Genomic DNA, 25,356 nt, shown 5'->3' with positions numbered 1-25,356 from the left:
AAGGTATAAGCTACAGATACAAGGTTGCATCTAAACAAATTGAGCTTAATCTTTGGCAGGGTGGTTTAAAGATCTTAAAACCCGAAAGTCAAAGCATCTCAATTTTTATGCCAAGTCTGCTACATCTCCTAAACCATGCCCGTCTATATCCCTCTTCTTCCCTGGGTATACTACTAAAATTTTACAAAGTTGACATCAATTTTTTACTTAAAAATTTTGGTGTAAAGTCACTACAAAAAAATCGCAAATTTTTAAAACTCCTCTACCCAGGATCAACCAAAATATACTTTGACAAAACAGTACAATTTTTGAAAAATCTAGAATTAAACAAAAACACAATGCTTAAAACATTAATTGCTTCTTCTTTTTGGGCAAAGAGGTTTACAAAAAATCAGATACAAATTTTAGCAGATAACTCACTTGTAACTTTGTTCGATTTACTTGAACACAGAATAATAGGAGATAGAATTATGCTTTTACCGACTATTCGTTCTGACATTCATACTTTAATACAAGATAGTAGACTAGTTAAAAAACTTCAATCTTATGTAGAAGTAATAAGTAGTAAACAAAATATATTATGCCTAGATACAATTGACCAAAAGAAATTAAGTAAGATAAGATTACCTCTTATAAATGTTAATGATTTTAAGCCTTCCATTTTATCATTGCATTTTAAATGGTTGCAGAGAGAAAAATACGATCAACATGCCCCAAGTATTAAAACAAGGAAAAGAGATGGTCTTTATTTTCCAGATATTGAAAGTTTTGAAAACAGTTTTAAAAAAGTAATGTCATTACCTTTAATTTTGCATTATAAATCTTTCTTAGTAGAACAGCTTAATAGAACCCTTGTAAGCAGAAAAAAGTTAATGCATTTTGGCTTACTTGACAATGCTATTTGTCCAAAATGCAATGCAGAATCAACAACCGAACATGGGATTTTTTATTGCTATTTTGCTAAGTACTTTATTCATGCATTGGCACTATTTCTAGACCAAAAATATAATGATGGGAATCCAGAATTCATTTTTTTAAAAGAAAACTTTTTCCTTTTTAACATCATTTATCCTCAATTCAATGATAAAGATTTTCTTCAAATTTCAACAATCATTTTAGTAGCCAAAGACAGAGCATTGAAATCTAGCAAGGACGAAGCTATAAAAAAATGGACTGTTAATAATTGCTACTCTCAAACTCTTTTTGTTGCCCAGTTTGCCATAAAAATTTTAGAAAAAACTTCTTCATATATTAACATTGCATCTGAATTTTTGAATTTTCTTTTACAATATAAAGATAATATTACTTACTTTCAAACCTAAAAATGTTTTTTTCCAATGAAGTAAAATTTTAACTATTAATACAAACAAAATATTAAACATATTTTCATTAATGCGAAATATTTTACTGTATTTTATTTAAAAAAAAAATCCAAAAATATTATAGTTTATTTCATGTTCGACAGTAATTTGCCATATATCGTAGGTACCCTGACAAATATACATCTAACACAGGCATTTAAACATCCAAAATTGTCAATTATACATCTATTTCTTGCCAATTTCACATCTAAATTTTTTTATATGTCATAAATACATCTTGTACATTTTTATCAATAATAAACAATATTACCTAAACTGTATAGTAGATATTTATACTACAAGAATATACATAATTAATATATTAGATTATGGTTAATTTAAAATCTTTATTCTATAACTTATTCCTTTTTCCCTGTTTATCCATTTCATAACCTAAATCATTACCACATAACAACGACAATTTGTACAATATTTTACTCAAATATTAAACTCTATTGGCGGTGAAATTGTAAATGTATTTATACAAAGAATTATGATAGTTTTCTAGTCTGAAGAGGAAACAAATCAATTATTTTATGTTGTTTCAACAGGCAAACAAGTGCATAAGTATATAGTTGGAAAACATCACTTTTACCAACGTGATATCAAAGCAACAGGCTCTTCACAAGTCATTTTTACCTGGAGGTCGATTGTGGAAAAACCCTTGACTAATATTAAATTTTTTTTTCATAAATGGAATAGTTTATACTATAATTGCTAAACTTAAAAAGTCATGAAGTCACAGCTCTCCATCTTACCTACAAAAAAAAATGAGATTGAAAAATCTGTAAGGGTTATTAAATGTGTTGATTTAAAGGTTTTAGATTGTCAAGCAAGTTTAAAGGAAACGTTTAAGGTATAAAACTTATGTCAACTCTGGAAATTGTTGAAATGAGAACAAAAATACGGTTTTAACATTTTTGTGTTGGCAGCCATGGCTTCACCATAGACAATCAGAAAAAATTAAAATTTTCTTTATATTTATAAAAAAAGGTAACCTTTTAAAACAAAATATCAATTGTTAATGTATTTTTAACAATTTAGGAAAATTTAAGGCCTTTTCCTTTGATGCGTGATTTTTCTGTATTAACAAGTATTTAGCTCTCATGTATGCATGTTCTTGTATTTATAATAAATGTCTACTATACAGTTCACTATTGTTTATTATTAATTAAAATGTATAGGATGTATTTATGACATATAAAAAAGTTTATATGTAAAATTGGCAAGAAATAGATGTAAAATTGACAATTTTGGATGTATAAATGCCTGTGTTAGATGTATTTATGGCGGTTACTTTAAGTATGACTGTATTTTTGGCAGAGGTTTTTACATTTTGACAAAAAAACATCCAGATGTATTTCTGCCAGCTGCAGGAACGCCATGTACCCTTAACAACCCCTTCAAATTGATTCAGCCTTTCCTATTTTCAACCATCTTAAAGTCCCCCCCCCCTCACCAGATAAATATCTATGCACGCTAAAGGGTCATTTCCTTATAAGTACCTATGTTATGACGTAGCTTGGAAAATATAATAGTTATTTATCGCATCGTAATATAGACAGCTTTCCGTGGACATTAGAATAAAAAAATGTTTCATTAAAACCAGTTTTGTTAGCCCGAGGGGCAGAAGGAAAGGGCTATCAAAACTGGCATAATTTGATGATTTTTATTTTAATATTCGTGAAAAATTATCTTTAATACGATGTTATACATGATTTTTCAGTATGGTTGAGAACAGTTTCTAATCCAGGAGGCATTAATCGGTTTCGAAGCCATACTGAAAATTATCTTAAAGCATTATTGTTAAAATTCTTGTGGCTTTATATAGATTAGAGTTGATGTTCTCTAGTGATTATTATGCTTTGTTTTGATTGTTCATATAGGTCAGAGCAGAGATTAAGCGGGATTAGGGCCCATTTATATATATATATATATGCATGCAATGGTGTTCATTCAATGACGCAAATAAACTTGATTATTTCACATGACCCGTAGCATTAGCGTAAATGAACGTGTTTGCTGCCGGGGAGGTGTCAGGTTCGAGTCTGGTATCCACCGAACTTTACTAGAGCGTTAAAAATGACACATATTGCTGCTATGTCTGGCACGTTACACGTTGCTAGTCAGCGTAGGGGAAATGCCTTAGCCCATAAACAGTCGCTACTCACTCAATACCATGCACAGTTAGGACTTCCAGACAAAGGTTGTGCAATCAAATGGTTGGTTGTCTGTTCCTTAACCAATATCCTTGGGTGTTAGAGTACCGCATACCATTACAAGCGGATGATCACTTAAAATCAAAGGATTATCCCGCCCTAACGAGGTAAACTGATTTTTTAACATTCACATAAAGAATCATTTTGTCCTTTTATCAGAAATTTTCTATAATAAGGATTAGTTCTCCAGTAGGGAATTTGTTATAAAAGTTATCCAAAGCTAGCCTATAACATTACATATAACCAAAAAGCCATAATTTTAGTTTAATTAATTATTGGATATGTCACTTTACATTTGGAATATAATTACTCAACAATTCAAAAAAGAATTGCTTTGTTGACTTAGTTTACCCAAGATTTTTATGAAAATAATAAAAAGAAATAATAAACAATTTGTATTTATATGCTCTGAAATGTTTGCATAACTGAATGCACACTCAAATATAAATATCTTTTCTCTAGGGATTCGGTCTTTTCCCTTTTCTTTGTGTGCTATTATTTTGGCAGGCAGGGAGGCAGAGGACAATGCACTGCAAAATTAAACTGCCCTCCAAATTCTATAATTACTCAATGCCACTTGCTGCTTTATATTCATTTTAAATCTAGGACTATTTTACAACTACAATTGCAATTAAATTATAAAGATTCAGAGATTCTAAAATTAAATTCTAAAATTAAACCAATCAAAATCAAATACCCAAAAATTCAAGATTAAGACTAATTGATAAGAAAAACTGAGAAGTAGGAAAGAAAGGAGATAAGTATGCAAATGCACTTACCATAGAAAAGCTTCTCTACTAACAATGCATAAAGCATAAAGTATTATTGATCTTGTTAATTACTAGTTGATTTAAAACCAATAAAACAAGGATGCCAACATTAACAAAGACGAAACTCAACATTATAGGGACAAACGAATTTAGCAAACATTGAATGGCTTTTCATATTTAACAAACAATATTTTGAAGGTTCCAGGAATCATCATACACCGTTTAAAATATATAGGTAGTCTTTTTTTGATGTATGGACCGATCAAAAATAAAGTTTGCTTGAAAAATAGTCAGTACTAAACTTTTTCTAGGAAATTGCCCTTTTTAAGGATTTGCAAGAATATTAAGAAACAGATGTGAGGCTAGCCAATGTGTTTTCTGCCAGGGAGGCAGGGAACACTGGTACTCAAAGTTTTATAATCTTATCATTGGCTAAAGACTTTAGGTACTTTTATTAAATTTTGATCATTTGGTTCTAAACTTGTAGTGTTTAATATTTGCAACTAATATTTCTACTCTATAGAAGAGGTATTTCCGTTTATCATAATTGGGGATGTGTATAAATTTATCGTGTTTTGTCTTATCCCTTAGGATCCCTGGGAGGGAGAGCTAGTGGGGTGACTGCTGGGGAGAGGGAAGCTAAAATTGTTTTGTCTAAATCTAAAAATTTAGATTTTTACCCAAACATAGTTTTTTTTTATGAAATGAGGGAAAAAAGAGGAAATACCTGATTACCTTAACTTTCATTTTGAAAGCTTTATGCATTTTATGTTAGAAAATAAATACAAGTTTAAAATAACTTGTCATGGAGCAAATTTTAGTACTTAAAATTTTACTCCCCCCCTTCTCCTTTATTTAGTAATATATAAAGGTAAGGCGAGGGGATAGTTTTGTCTTCCTATGCCTGAGGCCCTACCCCTGCTGGGCTACCCAATACTCAATTTAGCATTGCCTTCCATTGCCTAAAGTAATAAATAAACAAACAAACCAAAACTACTCTTCCCCCTTATTTTGATATTTTAAAAAAATGGGGGGGGGGGGGAGGGGTAAATAAATTAATTAGCGGCAACAGCATAGTGTGACTTAAGTTTGCCTAATAGTCAAGCGGCTTTAGCTACCTAAAACCAGTTGAGTTCTTTCTATAACTTGCATTCGCATTTTCAAACAAAGGTATCTTTTACCTTACCTTCTTTATATACACATAAGTGGCTACGCTATTTTTTCGGGTAAACCCCAAAAAATAAATATAAACCTTCCTAAAACCAATGGAAAGCTACGCTGTAAAGGAGAACCATATAGGTTATCGAGATCCTTTATTACAGACAGTCACACAACGATCCTGTTACTTTATTATAAGGATTTTAAAAACTACTTATTTTCTTGAAATAATAACTATTGAAGTAGTGTTAAGTATAGAATAACAAATTTTGATATGAAATAATGCTGTTTCATTCATATACTAACCTAATACAATTTGACACTTTTGTAAACAAAATAGAAAGAATTTGATCATTCATTATGGAGCTTTTACAGTTTCATAATTACCTAATTAATTTAAAGTCGAGAAGTTTTAATAAAAAAAAGGAAGACAACATCCACTTAAACGAAGTTTATCTTTTCAGATAGGGGACTAATAAACATAAAAAAACAAATTGATTAAATAAAGGATGCCTAATTACGACATGACATGTTTATAGAAATACTTCGCTTCTAATATAGTTCCTATTCGTCCAAGGAATCACCTTTTCAAAAATCAAAATACCACAAAGATTTTAATTAAATTATTTATTTTTCACTCGGGACATTTACATGTTAATAATTTTTTTTAATTACTATTTTTAAAATTTAATACTTTTTTTACTTTTCATATCATATTGTCTGGAAATTATTAGATACGAGTTGAAATATGACTTATGGCTAAGGTTAAACTCATAGAAGACGTCCAAGAGAGGGGGAGGGGGTTTTTACCCCTTCACAATTTTATAAAAACAAATAAAGAAAGTAAGACATCGCTTATTACTTTCTGTCAATGGTAAATGGGATAAATTATTAATTAAACACTTTTTGTTAACACAGTGTACATTAGATTACCTACCGTAAACCTTTGAATACACTAATTTTAATCCCCCCCCCATATAAAAAGCTTGGACGTTCCTTGAAAGGTTTTTTGTGTATTCCAAGCTGCATAAAGTACATGTAAATAAAACTATTTTGAGCATATAAATTAAGGCACAAAAAATAACTATTTGGATTCCATTATTAAAACTAACTATTACATACACATTTTTAAGTTTAGTAGAGTTTTATTTTTTAAAGAAATTTTTTCACTGGTCCTTTCTCATTAATTACATCTTTAGATCACTTGATTTAAGTTTATGTTAATATTTTAACATGTTGTGGCACTTCTTTTGGGGTAAAATAATTGTTCTAATAATAAGAGTAAGCTGATGGTATGCCGGCAGTTCCCGTTGGGTCATCAAGCCGCCGGCCCCCGTTGAAAGAGTTGAATGTGTTAGCAGCTCCAGAGGCACCTGCAAAAAAGTCTTATAGTTTTTTTTGTAATACTGATTCCTATTACTATAGGTATCATGTTATATGCGAAGCATCTCTAATGTAAGTATGCCCTTAAACAAATTTAAGCACAATTTTGTTTAGACTTTATGTTAAAATTATGTCATTCTACAAGTGTTAAAATTGGTTTGTCCAACCGTTTTAGAGCTTCGCCTTTATGGATGTTGTCATCCTTGTTGTTTTTAAAAATCTTACCAAACTGGGAGACAGCATATTGTTGGTAGGTGGGTGTCAGCAGATCACTCTTAACAGGCAGCGGGGACAACGGGCCATACGGGGATATATGGCTGGCAGCGGAGGACAGGTGAGATGGGCGGATACTGTTGCTGGCTCCAGCTCCTGGATAGCCGTAGCTGGAAAAATCTGTCTTCACGCCAGATATAGAGCCCCAGGCAGCACTAGAATATACAACATGTTATTAAATATACCAAACAAAGGCGTGCACATGTACTCCTCTGATTTCAATTGTGTAGTTATCTGTAGGCGTTTGTATCCGCGAGATCCTAAGATCTATAGAAGCGTAGCCTCTAGTATTTTAAAAAGGGAATGTTTACCTCTTTATTTAACAGTGGATGTACAATCTCCAAGTGCACATCCATATTTCATTAATCGATAATATATTATTACTTGGATGTTGCACCAGATTTCCTTTTACTCTGATAAAGTGATGCTCGCAGCTGGCTAAAATAACGATAATTTCTATCCATCTCCTTTATCCCATCCCCTTCCCTCCTAATGCATGAACAAACTGACCAAAAAATGAGGTCTATACTAGCAAGCTAAATTGACGACAAATTTTTCCCCGGTCAATCAATATATCCATATATATTCTTATCCATTGTTTTTATCTTACCTGGGATATAAAGAAGGTTGGTATGATCTGTAGAGTGCTGATAGATGGGAGGAGGAGGGGTCACCCAGCCAACCTATATTTAAATATTTAAATGAATTTAAGATTAACATTACCATAATTGTCTCATAGTTTCCTTTCTTTAAATAGTAGGTGATTACGTATTATTATGTAGTTATTATAAGTGTTTGTTGTATACGTATGCTTAATGTTCACAAAAGTAAATAAAATAAAACATGGATTGAAGACATAAAACCAAAGAAAAATTAGACAATTAACTGACAATATTTATCTTCGCTTCTAAGCTATTTATCGCATCGTATTATAAACAGCGATCCACTTTCGAAGACTCTGGCTAACAAAACTGTTGTTAATATTATTCTTATTTTATTTTATTATTCGTTTAAACTGTCTTAAATACGATACGATACACGATTTTTAATTATGGCTCAAAACCGTTTCTAATCGAGCGAAAATCAATCGCTTTGGAAGCCATAATAGCAATGGAATAAAGCTCACCTTTATATAGACAAGGTTTATAGCTGTGCCGTCTCATTCGTTTTCTTCTTTTAAAGTTTCCACTCTCAAACATATCCTCATAACCCTGCGCTGAAATTATATTCATATTATATACTATGCCTCTAGAGACCCTTGTGGAGGGGAAGGGGTGAAACTTCCCTCAACTTTCAATAATAGATCTAAAAAAAAAAAAGTAAAAAAAAAATTAGGGGTGGTTTATTTTTTGTGTGATATTTCTTTGGAGGTTGGTGGTACCCTCTTTCAAAAAAATCTTCCCAGGACCTATGAGAAGCTACACTGTTTAAGGAGAACAATATTCGTTCAGCGGCTAGCGATATCCTTTATTCAAAGATCCTGTTAATTTTATGAAAGGATATGTTTATAGTTAATTTTCGTCCAATAATTTTAATCTGCATAAGGGGTAATTTTGTTTATCATCATTGGGGATGTACCATCTATTTTAGAAATTTAATATAAGTACCCAAAGTTTTTTAGCCAGATAATAAGACAACATGGCAATAAAACTTTGGGTACATTAAATAATCGTCCTTTGAGAATTTTAAGAGATTTGACCCAAGAATAGAGAACTAAGGTTTTATCTTTCTTCCTTATTTATTTGCAATTCTTTCAATTAATTTTCTTTACAACAAAACAGCCAAAACTTGAAAAATAAGAAATAAAATCTTTAATATTTATCAATACATGATGTTAATTCAACATAAAAACTAGCCATAACACACTTTTATACAGCTATTAGAAATCCATAAAAATACAAATAGCACGTTCTCTTCACACTTGGATATGAGATGCTTAATAGTTATTTATCACATCGTATTATAGACAGCTTTCCGCGGACATTAAAATGGAAAATTATAATTTTAAAAACAGTTTTGTTAGCCTTGAGAGACTGACCCCTCGGGCTAACAAAACTGGTATTAATTTATGATTTTCATTTTAACATACATGATTTTTCAGCATTGCTGAGGACCGATCTAATCCAACGTAAACCAATAATTTTAATCTAGAGAAGGATTTATTTTGTTTATGGTAATGGGGATGACTGTATAATGATTTATGATTCATTGTCTTATCCCTTAAGATCCCTGAATAATTAAGCATATTGTACTGTGCTAGCGCCAGTGTGGATAAGAAAACAAAGGAATGAAAACATCCAGGAATTTTTAACAGCAAAGCTACTCTATGATTTACTTTAACAGTCCGTAGAGCTATGGTGGAATTGTGATTATCTCAGCTGATATTGAAGAAATACAGCTGAAATTTTAAGTGAAGATTACTATGACATATACGCATCTAATCTATAGATTGCATTGTTGGTCTGTCTGTCGGTCATGCTTCAAAAGTCATAAACCTTACTTTTATAAAGGTTTCATGATTTTCTTTGAGTTTTTGTATATTCATTCTCTTTTTTGTTCTATATTATGGGAACTGAACATCTGCTTTATAACTTCCTTTGTTCGTCTGTCCTTTCCATCATTTTTGTGCTTCGCTACTTATGGATGTTATCATCCTTGTTATTATTTCTTTTCCCCTTGTTGTGTTAATGAAGATTTACATATTATGCATCTAGGTGAAGCTGCTCAGACAAATTTATTACATCAACTATTTCACCTTTTCAACTCTTTCTAGTAGACATACTACAATCAACCTCTTAAATTTCATTGGTTAGTTTTGGTTTAGTTACTAATGTCAGGTCGAGTGTAGGTTATTTATGAAGATATTTAAAAGCAGCAAGGGGGAGGGGTGGGGCATTTAAGTGCAATTATACTACTACCAAAAGGTTACTAATTCGCAGGCTTAAAATCTTTGGATACTTTATTAAATCTTAATAGCTTAGTTCAACAAAGCAGTGTTCAAACAAATAATTTTGAATTTTTAGATGGGGTAACTTTTTTATCATTATTTAGCATCGATTGTTTCAAATGATGATTTACTTTAACAATAATTTTTTGGAGAAAAATGGGAAAAAAATCAACATGACAAAAAATTTGTAATTATGATTTTTTTAAATGCTTGTTTTAGGACAAATAGCTCAAAGAAATTTTGTTAAAAGAATGCTAGACTTCCATTGTATGTTAACACAATTCTATTAGGCTCAACGATTCAACATGATAAGTTGTGTACAAATATTTGCAATAAGCCCCGGCCTTATCAACAACGATTAACCAAAACACTTTTTCTGAATTTTAAATATTAGGTCTATTATATAATCTATTTGCTTAAAAACTTACATTCCAATGTTTTTCTTAAAACTGTTTGATAAATATTTCACCTTTTTTAATCAATGAAAATTGTGTCACAACAATTAAAGCTTTTTTTTTTAAAAGGAAACTGCAATTATAAATTCTTTTTAACTCTATTCAAAATTAGTTGAAAATTGGGAACAAAATATTCTTATTATTTTTAAAAATGCTTGATAAATTAATGTACATCCCCAATGATGATACACAAAATTTTACATTTTGTAGATTACAATTAGGGGTTAAAATGTTTGGATACTCAACTTTATGTAGCAACCAATCAATATTCAATTAAAGTCCCAAAAGTTTTTAAGCAAAGAATATTTTATGTAGAACTTTAGGAACTAGTGTAATAAACAGCACAATGTCCCCTCCCTCCATGATTGTCTATGCTCTTTAATCAAGATGATTAAAGTCCTTCCAAAGATTATGACGTCATAAGGTAGAATAGCTAATTAGCCCAGTATACACTGTAATTGACCAATGGTAAAATTTATGCTGGCCTCTCATTGGTTATTTTATCGAATGGCGTCATAATCTGTAGAAGGTCATTAATCATCTTTCTCTTTAATGAGAAAAACAATTATGCATAGAATGTATTTTACGGTACTGTTACTTCTTATGTCACGCTCCTAAAGTATTAGCATATAATACCTTTATAATAAACAATAATAAAAATGTTATTTGAAGCAAATAATTACTATGATATTGGAAAAAAGCTATTCTATTTTTCCTTTTTTGCAAAAAAAATAATTGGTTTGAAACTATGAAGGGGAGTATAAGCCAAGGGTTAAATAGTTACGACCTCATTAAAATCTTTCCCTCTTATTTAAACAAATAAATTCTCCGTTGCCTTTTTAGTGAATTTTACACCCTTTTTCTTTACCCAAGTATTCCCCTCGTCCCTCGACTCTGCTGTGTTATGTTTAGGACATTTAATGCGTTGAGAATGACTTAGAAATGCATTTAAAAGTATTGGGAGGGGTGACAATGCATTACATTCAGATGATTATGTCTATGCTCAAGAATATAAGGATAGATTGAAAATAATTTTGGCTAGAGAAAATTTTAGGTGAAAAAATTACTTCTAACATTTTCGGAATTTATTAGACAAAAGTATATTCGCATAACTTTATGAAAAAACTGTATTAAGCTATTTTTTTAATATCAATTGAGTACTTTAATATAAAAATTACATTGTGATTGAAATTGAACAATGTCTTTAAAAATACAGTATACATTTATAAAGATAATCAAATACAAAATACAGAATATTAATCAAATAAATGGCTTTTAACTAATAAAGTAAACTTTAAACTCACAACCAAAAAAAAACAGACATTACATTTTTTACAATCCCTTATTCTCTGTTTTAAAAGAAATACCCAGTAAATCTTAGATGACAAGGACCCTGCCTAAAATGTGAGACAATGCACCCTCCTCCCAGAGAATTGTTATATGCACTCCGACTGTCTGCTGCTGACCAAATTACTTAATGTAATTCCCCCTCTCTCACACTTAAAAGGGTTGAAAGAACAACAGAGAGGAGGGGGAAGGGGGAACAATTAACTCTGGTTTCCCTAAAGCCGTTTTAAGCCATTAGCTAAGTGATTTTTTCCCAAGAGGGATGTAGAGATCATTGGATATAGGATATATGTGGATATATTGACAGGGGAAAATTTGTCGTCAATTTAACTAGCTAGTATGGATTTGTTGGTCAGTTCGTTCATCCAGGATATAAGAATAAGAATAAGATTTATTTTCAAATCGGTTTAGTTATGATAAACATATTACATAGCATTTTTAGATAATATAAATCACATCATTAATAAACTTTAACTAATGTGTTATCTACGATTATGAGGCATTCCATAAACCAGAGGTGTATTAAATGGGGCCTTCAGTGTTCAAAATAATTTAAGTATTTACATATTTTAAAAATTATTTTAAAGATTGAAATGATGTAATTGAAAAAAAATAAATAAATTGTTTTTTAATCTTAATCTAAGCTCTCTCACAAGCAGCATCATATAAAATGGCTCAAATTTTTTGCTAAATAATATTTAAAAAAATAAAGAAAATCCGAATTGTAGGTGTAAAATAATCAAAACCATGGCTATGCAAAGATTAAATAAGATTGTTAGGAAAGCATTCGTTGCAGACAGCCTTATTACATACTGTTTCAACTTGAATCATTAAATAAGCTGTAAGGTTTTTAATAAACATTTTACGTGGTTGATAAGAATTAAGAAGGTCATTAAAGCAATTTTTATTCCAAAGGTTAGGTAAACAATAGTATGGGAGATTCTCAATGCTTTTGTATCTAATAATAGGGATATAAAAATGATCACCATCCAATCTCCTGTTGTTTCTTATGTTATTATAAACCTCGTTTTTTCTTTTCCATGTCTCCTGGAAAGAGAGTGGAAGCTTGTCATTTATATAATCATACATGAAAAGAAGTTTGGAATAATCTACTAATTGGGGGAGAGGCATAATATTTAATTGGATGGGACGGTTAAAAGGGGTGGATCGTTAATTTAGCCAGATGCGTGTATTAATTCATCAGATTACTTGAAAATCTGGTGCAACATCCAAGTAATAATATATCCACTTTGGGATCTTATATGCAGACAGACGAAGTGATGCAAAAATTTTGGGTTGTAATTGCTTTGTTCTTTGAAACATTGGAAATTAAAGTAACACCATTAATTTTAAGACCAATTTTTATCTTAAAAAACTATTACATTATAATCTTTAGAAGATCGATGTTTTCTGTTAAGGTGTCTATCGAACACTGACCCCCTCCACTTTCCTTATTTTTAAAATAAATTAAAAAAAGAGGGCCCTGCGTTTTCTATAACTTCGTACCCTAACCCCTAGGGGCTACGCAGTCTTAAATAAAACCTAAGCCAACCTGATATAATTTTATAAACAATAAAAATAAAACATTCTCCCTCCTTATTTTAAATTCATTTAATAAAAAAAGGGGGGGGGGGGTTCTGTGCCATGTAAAAAACATTGCCATCAACAAATGAACTAATATAAAATTTGTTGTATATTAACTGAATTTTTTTGGAGCAGATTAAAAATTAGGGTATGCCACTTTGAAAGGGTTATAATAATTTAAATCTCGTGGGAGACAGATTTATTTTTTGTACCAGCAGGACGCCTACTACAACACTAGCAAACTTTTTAGCACAGGGTGGACAAAAAATTGTAAAACTTCACAGAAGCAAACTTTCATTCTGCAATTGATATATTATTACTTGAATGTAGCACTATATTTTCATGTACTCAAATAAAGTGATTCTAGCAGCTGGCTAAAATAACAGTACCCCCCATCCAACCCATTTACCCAATGCCCTCCTAGTGAATGAATGTACTAACCAACAATTGAGGTCTATATTAGCAAGCTAAATTAATATTGGTTGGAAGTCAAAACCAGTCTGCATCATTTCAGTGAAATTCTAAACGTCCAAACAGGTTTTTATTCAATTATCTGGCTCGGCCGACGGCCATGGTCTATAAGAACAGGAAGTTTTTAGAAATTGAATTAATATGCAGTAAGGAAAATTAGGGTACAAAATTGCTGAAGATAGATAAAAGTCCCCAAATATTTGGTATAAAATGTAAAAAGAAATACTACAAATCGGCCACCCTGCCCATTTCATATGTATTTAACTGCCCCTAATTGAGAGACTCCGCGTTAAAAGCTTTCAATTTTTGGCTTTTAAGATTTACGATGAGATAAGTTGGGATCATTTTCCGGTCAAATCCATTCATTTTCAACTAGTGTTAGTATTTCATGAAAAGATTAAAAACTTAAAAAGCCGTAAATTTTGTGTTTTAACTACAGCTGTTAATATCTTTGGAATAATGGATATAGAATAGTCGTGAATTTAGGCTGCTAACATGAACATCATTTATTGGTCAGTTCCTTCATGCAGTAAGAATGGAGGGAATGGAGCAAAATAATTTGCTACATGTGATAGACCTATTTGGTTCTCCTTTACAGGGAGGCTTTTGAGGACCCTAGATTTTTTTAATTTTCTTAAACGGGATGTTAAGTCTAAGTTCTCAAGTGAAAATGCGTTGTTTAAAGATCTTACATAAAACAAAATATAAATCCATGAATAAACATTCAATTAAATATGGTGCTTGCTAAGTTACTCCTTTAATTCTATAGTGGCTAAAATGATATTTTTTGTCTGCGTCTGTACAACAGAAAAGATCAAGGAAAATTCCACCAAATGACCGACCATCACGGGTGACTTGTTATAATATATTTGTCTTGACCGACAGACCGACGACCCCAGTAAATTGTTTACTTGATGCTCTTTGGTATGGAGAATCTAAAGTATCAGCAGTATATATTTCAACTAGCGGCTTTTGCCCCAAGAGGTGATAAAAAAAATAAGGTGAAATTCGTAAAAGGACCAAGGAAATCTTCAACAAACAAAAAAAATGGGGGGGGGATTTTTTTGTTTTTTGGGGAGTTTGGGGTGTCCCACCCCCCAAGAAAATAGCCTAAAACCACCACAGGACCAGTAAGTATATTCACTGAAGAGTAGAATCCGATCGGTTAGGTGGTTACCGAGATCTTAAGGGATGGACGGACGGACAGACAGACAGACGGACGGACAGACAGACATACATCATTCTACTTTGTATTATAGATAGTAGCCGAGAAAATTACAGTTTCTCAAGAGCGTTACGGATGGGCGGACGGAAGGACAGACAAAATAAATTCTGGAGTAGTTTCGCTACTAAAAAGAACCAACTTACCAACCATCCAATAGTTTCCCTTGCGCTCAGTGCCTCCCTCTGACGGTATTTTTTGGAAGCATTCATTCAAGGATAAATTATGACGAATACTATTCTGCCAGCCCTTACTTGCTTTTCTCTGAAACAGAAAATTAAATTAAATTCAAATGTCTGTCTATTTTTATACTGAGCAAGTTATTATTAAAAAGATTTTGATAAGTACAGAAGCCTTACATAATATTGGGGATGTTTTTTTTTTATGCGCCCTTCTTTCACCTTTTCAGATTAGTTTATATATAAAGTAAAATATTTCATGACGATTAATATAATATTTACTTTATAATAAAGAAAACAATTATAGTTGTTGATCTTTGTCTTTACAAACGCCCTAAGAAAGAAGTACAGACTATAGTGCCTTACTTGTAGAGTAGCACAGGGATCAACAGCCGCGCATCAGCCGCGACTAAGCCTAACATGTGGCGGATGCACAGCTGCCGAGCCCTGGATCTCTTCTCGAATTTTACCTTATAATAAGGGAAATTAGATTTGATCCAATCATAAATTTGGCACAACTTTAATTTCTTCTCTGTACTCTCATTAATTGCCATTGCTAAACAAAACAGTCAATAAATAATTTTAAATTATGATTTTTGAAGCTTAGCTAAGAAAATCTATTTTAAAAAAGATAATTTATTCTTGAATAAAAGTACCAGGGTCTGTGTGTGTGTGTGTGTGTGTGTGTGTGTCTATGTGTACCGAGTGATCTCTGTAATCGCTGAACCTATAAGGTTCTCCTTTACAGTGTACCTTCTCATAGGTCAAAAGTTATTTTCTATGAATAGCAATTGAATTATCCTTTACAGTAATGATATATATATTTGTTACAGGAGGGTTTTAGACTATTTTATATAGAAGAAACTAAATTATGCAGAATACTAAAAGTTACCTATCATAGCGACATAGCTGTATGGAGGTTTAACTTTATGATTTGTAGAATCTGTAACAACTCTATCCTTCTCATTCTCTGCCTCCTCGTCCTACACAAACAGGGAGGTGAAACGTGAAAAAAAATTACATATATTTAAATATTTATTAGCCAGAACACTCAATTTTGATCAAAACACATCTTTTTGCCAGATTAATTTTCTTTCCTTCATTTTTGTCACAAAAGCAACATTTTTTTTCAATACCAATAATTCAACCACCCACGGTCGTTAAAATAATGTTACCGCTATACTAAAAATATGAGCCTGTTGAATGCTGTCATATAAGAAAAACCACATACATTTTTGGACAAGCAACATTAAGTTTTCTACTTTACTACAATAAGTGATTTTTTGACATACTGGTACCAGAGAAAATCGAGTGACCAAACGCAGGTGGGTGACACTGGAATGGGCAAACACAGGAGTGGACCCTAATTATAGAACAGCTTTTCTTTAAAAAAGATTATACCTGACTTTCTTCTTCAGCCTCCATGCATGGATCCAGTTCTTCCAGCTTCACATTCGGATCCAGCCTGCAATGCAATGATAGATAACCATTTTTAATTTTGACTGGCTTAGTTGTGGCTACGCTCCTAGCCTCAAATTGTTCGCCTCAAGAGATTTTTGTTAAAAAATTTCTTTATCTTGAATTTTTTGCAAGACCTTACAGGAAAATTGCTTAAAACCATCTTAAGACTAGAAGATATAATTAAATTAAAAAAGATTCAGTGATTTAAAGAATTGGCACGAAATAAAGTTTATCTCACCTTTGATGAACAGACTCTCTTGATTGATGTTGTTGAGTATCTTGACCTCTGTGTAGATGCTGATCTTGTCCTCCTTCATCCCCTCCTCCCCCACCTCCCTCTGCTGCATGGCGAGAGAAAGCTCCATCTGGACTGCCAGGGTACCCAGGCAACTGGAAACCTGAATCTTTTCAGGTACAATTTATAGAAAGTGGTAAAAAATATTTTAAAAATTTAACAGTTTAGCTACTCTTTAATTAAAAATATCCGCCTGTCCGTCCAAATGTTTACAAGAAATGGAAAAGGGAAACGTGAATTTGTCGTCTGCTATTCTTTGTACCAACAGGCATCCAGTATATAATTTATTTAGTATGTTAATACAAAATACAATGTATATGTAATATACAAGATTTCGTGATTTGTTGCTTCGCTATGAATGGATTTTGTCATCCTAGTTAAATAAATTTTTTTTATCCTAATCAAAGTACTGAGTTTAAGATGTAAGTTAAAAGGCATTTAATAATTATATATGATATTCTTTCTCAAGGAAGCTTTAAATTAGTCCTGTGCTTGTCCCTAACTTCATCAATACCGCATCACCTCCAAAATTTCAAACTTTCTAATTTTAGGTTGAAAATAATCTACTCTCTATCTACTCCCTTGAGGCTATGTATGCAGCAATGTTTGAACTTTTGAAGGTGTAAGGTTTAAATGTGATTTACCTGGTGTAGAATATGGAGAAAGAATTGAACTACTTTCTAAAAATATATGATTAATTAAGATTCCAATTTTTCTCTAATTTTAATTTAATCTATTTTAAATGTCATTTTGTTGCTCATTATTTTAATAACATAATTAAAAGAGAAATTTCATGATCTAATTTTAATATTTGAAATTATGTAAATCTAGATGAGGATTTTCACAAAACATAAAAAAATTAATAAATTTTTACCTAAGGATGGTCTTGTTTCTTGTAAGTGAAGTGGGAAACTCTAACAAGTATCATTCTTTTTTATAATCTATTTGAAAGAAATTGTTTACAGGGAGGAAAGTGAGTGCAATGACACAACGCCTAACCTAACCTGAACCTAATAGAAATTTTAAAATTTGTGCCATTTTCAATGATTTTTTGAAAGACGACAATTACTGCAATGAAAGCCATGTGCCTATTATTGGCTAAGCTGCTGTCCATAACACTATAAGTTAAGTCCACCCAGAAAAACGTAAGTCAAAGAATGATTGTCTGTCTGTATCCAAGGATATTTTATTTAATGCAGCTCCCAACCAGGGGTAGCTATCCTAACAATCAATTCTACAAATAATCACGATAACTTTTAAAGTTGGGTGGTAGTATATTTTGGTTTTTTTATGTAATTGAAGAGGGGTGGGTAAGAAGGGGGAGGAAAAGGGGAATGATGGTTGTGGGGAAATTTTCCTTTAAAATTGTTTGTCAGATCATTCCCTTTTCCCTGGCTCCCAACAAACAATCAACCCTTTTATGAACAACCTACTTAGAAAACTCCAAATTGTGCTTAATAATACCAAACTTTCAGATTTTTGTCGTTTTATTATCAATGTTTAACAGATTTAAAAAAAAATATTTGTGAAAAAAGAATGATTCCTGGTGATTATTTGTTGATGAATCTTTGTGCTCAAGTTTAGTAAATGCATGATTTGTAAAATTATTTGAAGAGGTATAACTTGGAAACACTGATCCACCAGGTACACTCGAGTAACAACTATCTACATCTTAATAAAGAATAAATCATTATGACAGAAGAATTAAGAAAACATGCATAATTGCAAGAAACTATATTTTATTTACGTAAATGACAGCATGGCGTGTCTGCAATTAGTTGCCAGAAAGTCAACCCCGAGTCCATATTGTATTTATAATTAATTGGCTGTTTCATTTTCCCAAGCAACAAAGGACGGCTTTTGGGTAAGCTTTATAAAATCTAAAATTAGTAATATTCCTGCCGAAAAATATTCATTCAAAATGGTCATAGTATTTAGTAAAAAATCAATAATTCAAAATATTAGTGTATGTTTTAGATGCAATCTGTTCAGATACTTCTAGTGCCAGATAAATAATTTTAGTGCATTCCCTCCAAGTGCCTATTAGGTACTGAACCCCCTTGCCAAACATATCTTAAAATTAATTGAAAATGGATTGGTGGGGGGGGGGGGAGGTTTAAGGATGTTTTTATATTTATCTAACCACTTTAGGATCCTAACCCATCATGGCATATACCTATAGTAAACTAACCCAATACAAAATACCTAACATAATATGACCCAAAGCAATAAAGAAACAAAAGAAAAAAATACACCTCCCCCAATAATTTTCAATTTATTTGAAAATAAAGGGAGGGGATTGGCTTCTATGCTCGACAAGGCACTTTGCAGAAAACTGCTAAATTTCTGCAAATTACACCACAAATATGCCAAAATTTTTAAATGGGTGTAGAATATATGACAAGTTAAAAATTGTCGTCAATTTATGTTGCTGTTTCTCCAGTCATTTATTAGTCCGTACATTCATCCATTACGAGGGGAGAGGTTGGGGGGATCGTTGTTTTAGCTCGCTAAAAGTTTCACTTCATTAGAGTACATGATAATTTGGCGTAAGATCCCAGTAATAATAAATCCATTACTTTTTAAAAGTGTTAAGACAAAAATCAATGTAACACGATCGAATCAATGAAACTGTTGCAAAATAAATTAAAAAAATATAAATAAATTGTAAAAAGGCAAGGGTCGCAGAAATTAGAAACCGTTATACAAATATTAAACATTTCATTGGAAACCCAATTTTCAGTGAACAGACATTTACTTTAAAAATCTACCTATGTTAATTAAGGATAATCATATTCTTAAGTAGAAATAGAAGTAAAAATATTTAGCAGCTATATATTTTCATTAAATCACAAATTCTTCGTTATTTACTTTATCTCATAGAGTGATCAACACAGTTTAATTAAACATGTTATTTTTATTTGATAAGTCCAATACAATTACACAGTGTTTCTTCAGTTGGTTTATATACTGTTTGTTTATTAAATCAAAAGATGAATTGTTTCTGCAATGGAATCTAGCTAATCAATGTTTCTTACTTTCAAAAACCCGCCAAAAATCATAATGACGCAAAAATATTTAAGTCTTTTAAAAAAAACTACATATATCATAACCTAAATTTTAGACAAACGCACGCCAGCCGCTATTAGGCCGGAGGGAAATTGTTGATACCTACCCGTTACGGATATGGTAAGCACACAAGCGGGTTTAAATTGGAGACTTCTTAAAAATGCACTGCTAATGCAAGGCTGCCGAGCCCTGCAATTATTGAGTAATTTAAACTTTTGTGTTCCATTCAAACTCTAATCTGGTCAACTAGGAAAATTGAATTGGAAAATATCTATATAAATTCTACAGGTATGTTATCATCTACTATTATCTCAAAATATATAATAGGACCTTTTATCATTTTTAGATGGACTCTTTTGACATTAGTCCAATCAAGTCAAATTATACAGAAATATTGTAGCTGTTATAAATAAAGATCTTGGATAAACATCCAAACAGGTCAATAGAATATATTTATAATATAGGTTAAAAACTGATTTAAAAAGTTCTTAAACAATAAAGGTCCTTAATATACCAGCTTCCTATACTATAATTTTCTTAAGACACGCATTAACTCTAATTTCACTTGCTCATTGTTTAACAAAATTATCATCAAAAAATTTACATTTTACAACTTCTAGTTTCGCGAAACAAAGGTTTTCTATAATTAGAAAATGTCAGTCTGTCTATCAAAACGTAAAAAAATATTTGCTAGGTTAACTATTTAACAGAGTAATTAATGTTTTTTCATTCCTCTCATGTCAATCTAAAAAAAAATTAAGGTCCATACGTCAAGAAGAGAAGTTTAATGTAATTTTAGGAATAATATAAAAGTCTAATCTTTTTGAAAATTGACAAAACGTTTTATTTGGATGATTTTGTTCCTTGTTATTGATATAAAAATGAGTGAAAGGAAACATGATACATTTTTCTTTATTACCATATTAAATATTTAAAGGCAACTTTTACATGAAGTACAGAAATCAGAAATGAACTAAAACATTATTTTCTACTTGGATAATCTTATATCAAAAAAGTCGGGGCTTTCACTCCAACCTATTTGTTGAAGACTAAAAGCCAACTAGGACCCTTTGTTGTGTTAAATTATAAAAAAAAAATAAAAAAATTCTAGCCCATGAGATAGCCAAACTGGATCCTATGCCAACGAGTCACAATCTATCCCAAATACTAAAGTAATAGGATGTTTATCTATCTCTTTGTAAAACTTTCGCTGAGATCTCGTAAACGGTCGGACCTATTGCAGCCGCGGTAAATATTGCCTTACAATTACCACGCAGCTGTGGATTTCCAAAAGTAGCATTGCTGGCAAGCAACTGCAGATTCATATCCATTTTAGCTTATGATTATCTTTTCAGTAAAATCAAAGGGACAAAAAATTCGAGATTAATAAGGGATATATTATTACTTGGATCTTAGACCAGATTTTCATGTAATAAAGTGCCACTTGCATCGAGCTAAATTAACGAATTCCCCCTTCCAAACCATTCACCCCATCCCCTCCACTCCTACTGGATGAACGAACTGACCAATAAACATAAGCTCCACATTAGGAAGCTAAATTGACGACAATTTATCCCCTGTTATTATATCCACGTATATTCTAAATCCATTAGATTAATATTCAAGCTCAATTAATCTTGAATTTTCCTTTCATATTTATATCAGTAAATAATTTACAATGTTTTATCAAACGTTTTTTCTCAATGTTTTGAAATTTAAGATATGAAAGCATTAATTTTATCTTTAATCAGCCTTTTCTATTTATAACTGACATATCTTAAAAGATTCCATTTAAATTTTTCTATTCTTTCTTTTTTTTGTTATTAAATCATTGTTTTATTATTAAAATGCAATGGATTTATTACACCAGATTTTGATGTATTCAAATAAAGTTAAATTTGTAGCTGGCTTAAATAATGATCCCCCCATCCAACATTTTTATCCCATACCCTCTCCTCCTACTGGATAAACACACTGAACAATAAATGCGTTCCATGTTGGCAACCTAAAGTGACGACAATTTTTCCTCTGTCATAATATCCACATATATTCTACATCCCTTCTTTTAAAAAATCCATTCAAATTTTACATTTGTACATTTTTCAAGTAGGTTAAATTATTATGAAATAAAAATGTAAAAAACTGAATAATTTATAAAAACCTTGTTTGAATTATTACCAAACTATTGTGAGTAAATAAATGCATATTCAAATTTTGTTTTTCCCGTCTCGTTTATTTTAGGTGCAAATATAATGTTTAATTTCCACCTGAAATGTGCTATAATTGAGTAATAAAAAGTTAGAGACAATAACATACTCGTATAAAAACATTTGCACATATTTAATAGTCCATAAAGTAAATATATGTGTACATATGTATTTGCAAAAAAATATTTCATTTTAATTTTCGCATTGTTATATATACTTTTTATTTTATGAATGTATCTATTATCTAATCATTCTTATTGATATAAGCCTTATGGCATTATGATTTTTTATTGATTACTACTAATTTGCAAATACTATTTAATTTATTTTTCCAAATATTGAAACAGTTAAAGTATTGGGTGTAATTGTCAGAGCTCGTCTAAACCTGACCAAAGTATGGTAGCCCCTTGTTCTAAAAAATATTCCAAACGGGTTTTAATTTGAGGCTTCGTCGCGGCTGACGCGCGGCTGCCGAGCACTGATAATTGTTTTTATAACAATATTATGTATGTGGTTTTTTTTACAAACATTCTTAATTGTATGTTGTCGAATAAGTGCAAAAATTCAGTTCCCTTTTTTCTTTTAAAAGATTTAAGAACAATAAAATTATAATTATGAAATTCAAGATTTACAAAAGTTTAAAGTTTGCATCAATAAAAAGGCAAAACACAAATATTTATTGATTTTTTACACAATTTTATTCAACAAAATCCCTTCTTAGAAACTTAACACTTTCCAAGTTATTGATTCTGAATTTACTTAACCCTTGACGTTGTAAATCAAAGTTGGTTCGCGCCAAATAATATGGTAATGGATATATTATTACTTGGATGTTACACCAGATTTTTATGTTCTCTAATAAAGTGAAACTCGGAGCGGGCTAAAATAACGATTCCTCCTTTCCATCCCTTTTCCCAACCCCTACCAATTTAGTAGATTAACTGACCAATTAATGAGGTTCATATTAGCAAGCTAATTTCACGTCAAATTTTCCCATGTCAATATTTCCACGTATATCTTATATCTATTGTTAAAAATAAACTTTTTCAAAACTATTATGTAAGAGAATGCGCAAAAAAAGTTGATATATTCACAATATATGAAAATATCTTGGCTCGGCAGCCATAGCAACCAAATTTCAATTCAATCAACCGTCAGCTGCGCAGCAATAAGCCTCAACTACTGCTGCAATGCTTTATAAGCCTCCCTAAACGTAGAAGCTTGAGCCGCTAAAGAAACTTGTCCATTCAAATTAGATAAAGCAGTAGTCTCAGTCAATCCCATACTTTCAAACCGAAGACAGAAATTTGTTTATAGTTGCAGCCGCTTCCGCGCGGCTGCGAGAGGTGCTGTTGACCCCTGTAGAATAAATTGGACATTTTTTGAAGATATTTTATTCCTTTCTTTTAGACCTGGGATTATAATTTTTTTATTTATTTTTCGCGGACAACATCCATTTAACTATAAAATAAGTATCTCATTGTTGTATTCTAAAATAAAAATTGATTAATATTACTTACTTGGTAAAGTATTTGGTATTATTGAATACAGGTTCTGGTCTGTGCTACTCAGCTTATTACTTCCAACTGAACCTTTGAGTTAACAAAACTTTGATAAATTTTAATTTTTCAAAAATTCAAAGCCTAAATAATTTACCACAACTTAGATTTTTAGTTTGTAAACTATTCGTTAATCTAGTCGTTTAACAATTTAAACATGCAATTTTAGTTAGGAAGATTTTGTAAAATAAAGAACTTTAAAAAGTTATTTGTCTTAAAGAAGGTGTATCAACTTTTTTTTTATAGCTAGCCGGTTCTTTTAGTAAGTAGTAGATGTAAAATTTTTCATAGAATTCAGATATGCAATCGGTTTTTTTGTAGACCTCTTATTTTTTAAGTAATTCAAGTTTTTAAAAAAAATAATTAAGTCGGTTTTAAGGTACTAAAACGCAACAAAATAAAAGAAGAAAATGGCCAGTAAGAACAAAAATAGTAAGATCTTTAATTTGACACCTTACTTTTAAAATTCTGTTGAGTAATTATTGAAAAAATCTATTTTTTTAACCTCGGTTTAATAAAAACTTTAGACCTAAATATTTTCTCAAACAGACATAAAAAACATGGGTTCATATATACCTTTAGAATCAGAAAAATATTACGAATCCATTGTAAGCAAAATTGAAAAAAAGTAAAAAAATATAAAAATATAAAAATGGCCAATTGTATTTTTTGTTCTGGCAACACTATCGTCTTCCCTTTTTTACCCCCTCTTTACCCCCTCTATACCCCCTTCCCATTTTTATACTCAATTGAAGAGTTAAGACGTTGCCTGTACAATATAATATGATATTTTCATATAATTCCTTTTATTGTAGTTTATATACTATATTGTAAACTTTTTTTTTCAATTTTGCTTACAATGGATTCGTAATATTTTTCTGATTCTAAAGGTATATATGAACCCATATTTTTTTACTTGTGAAATGATAAAATATGTTTTTATTCTCGTGGGTTTAAAAAAATCGATTTTTTCAATAATTACCTGACAGAATTGAAAAAGTAAGGTGTCAAATTAAAGATCTTACTATTTTTGTTCATAATGGCCATTTTCTTTCTTTTTTTTGTTGCATTTTAGTACCTTAAAATCGACTTAATTTTTTTTTTTAAAACTTAAATTACTTTAAAAATAAGAGGTCTACAAAAAAAACGATTGCATATCTGAATTCTATGAAAAATTTTACATCTACTACTTACTAAAAGGACCGGCTAGCTATAAAAAAAAAGTTGATACAACTTCTTTATAATTTTTGTTTCAAACAAAGTTTTTCCTTTCATGCAATCTTCTCCAATTTGATCCTAAATTAAATAAATGATTAAAACATTTTTTTAGAAAGGAAATAGAATTTTCAGTAATACAGTTCATCTGATGAAAAATCTATTCATGCTACTTGTTCAT

General features: G+C 30.9%; 1 protein-coding gene across 1 annotated transcript; it reads right to left on the bottom strand.

Moving 5' to 3' along the window:
* Positions 1 to 6,120: 6,120 nt before the first annotated feature.
* Positions 6,121 to 23,937, bottom strand: LOC145318246 (forkhead box protein E4-like). Its single transcript, XM_080159572.1, has 13 exons — positions 23,922 to 23,937; positions 18,671 to 18,796; positions 18,000 to 18,041; positions 17,770 to 17,805; positions 17,069 to 17,234; positions 16,771 to 16,834; positions 16,262 to 16,352; positions 15,840 to 15,925; positions 15,337 to 15,454; positions 8,291 to 8,380; positions 7,775 to 7,847; positions 7,117 to 7,319; positions 6,121 to 6,881 (listed from the first exon to the last, which is right to left on the bottom strand). Exons 6-13 carry the CDS (start codon positions 16,792 to 16,794, stop codon positions 6,778 to 6,780), a joined length of 789 nt encoding a protein of 262 aa, XP_080015698.1. The 5' UTR covers positions 16,795 to 16,834; positions 17,069 to 17,234; positions 17,770 to 17,805; positions 18,000 to 18,041; positions 18,671 to 18,796; positions 23,922 to 23,937; the 3' UTR covers positions 6,121 to 6,777.
* Between the last annotated feature and the right edge of the window lie 1,419 nt (positions 23,938 to 25,356).

This window comes from Acartia tonsa, chromosome 4 (genome assembly GCF_053477335.1).
Source record: "Acartia tonsa isolate MP-2025a chromosome 4, ASM5347733v1, whole genome shotgun sequence".
Classification (NCBI taxonomy): domain Eukaryota; kingdom Metazoa; phylum Arthropoda; class Copepoda; order Calanoida; family Acartiidae; genus Acartia; species Acartia tonsa.
This window is presented reverse-complemented; position numbering and strand designations above follow the sequence as displayed.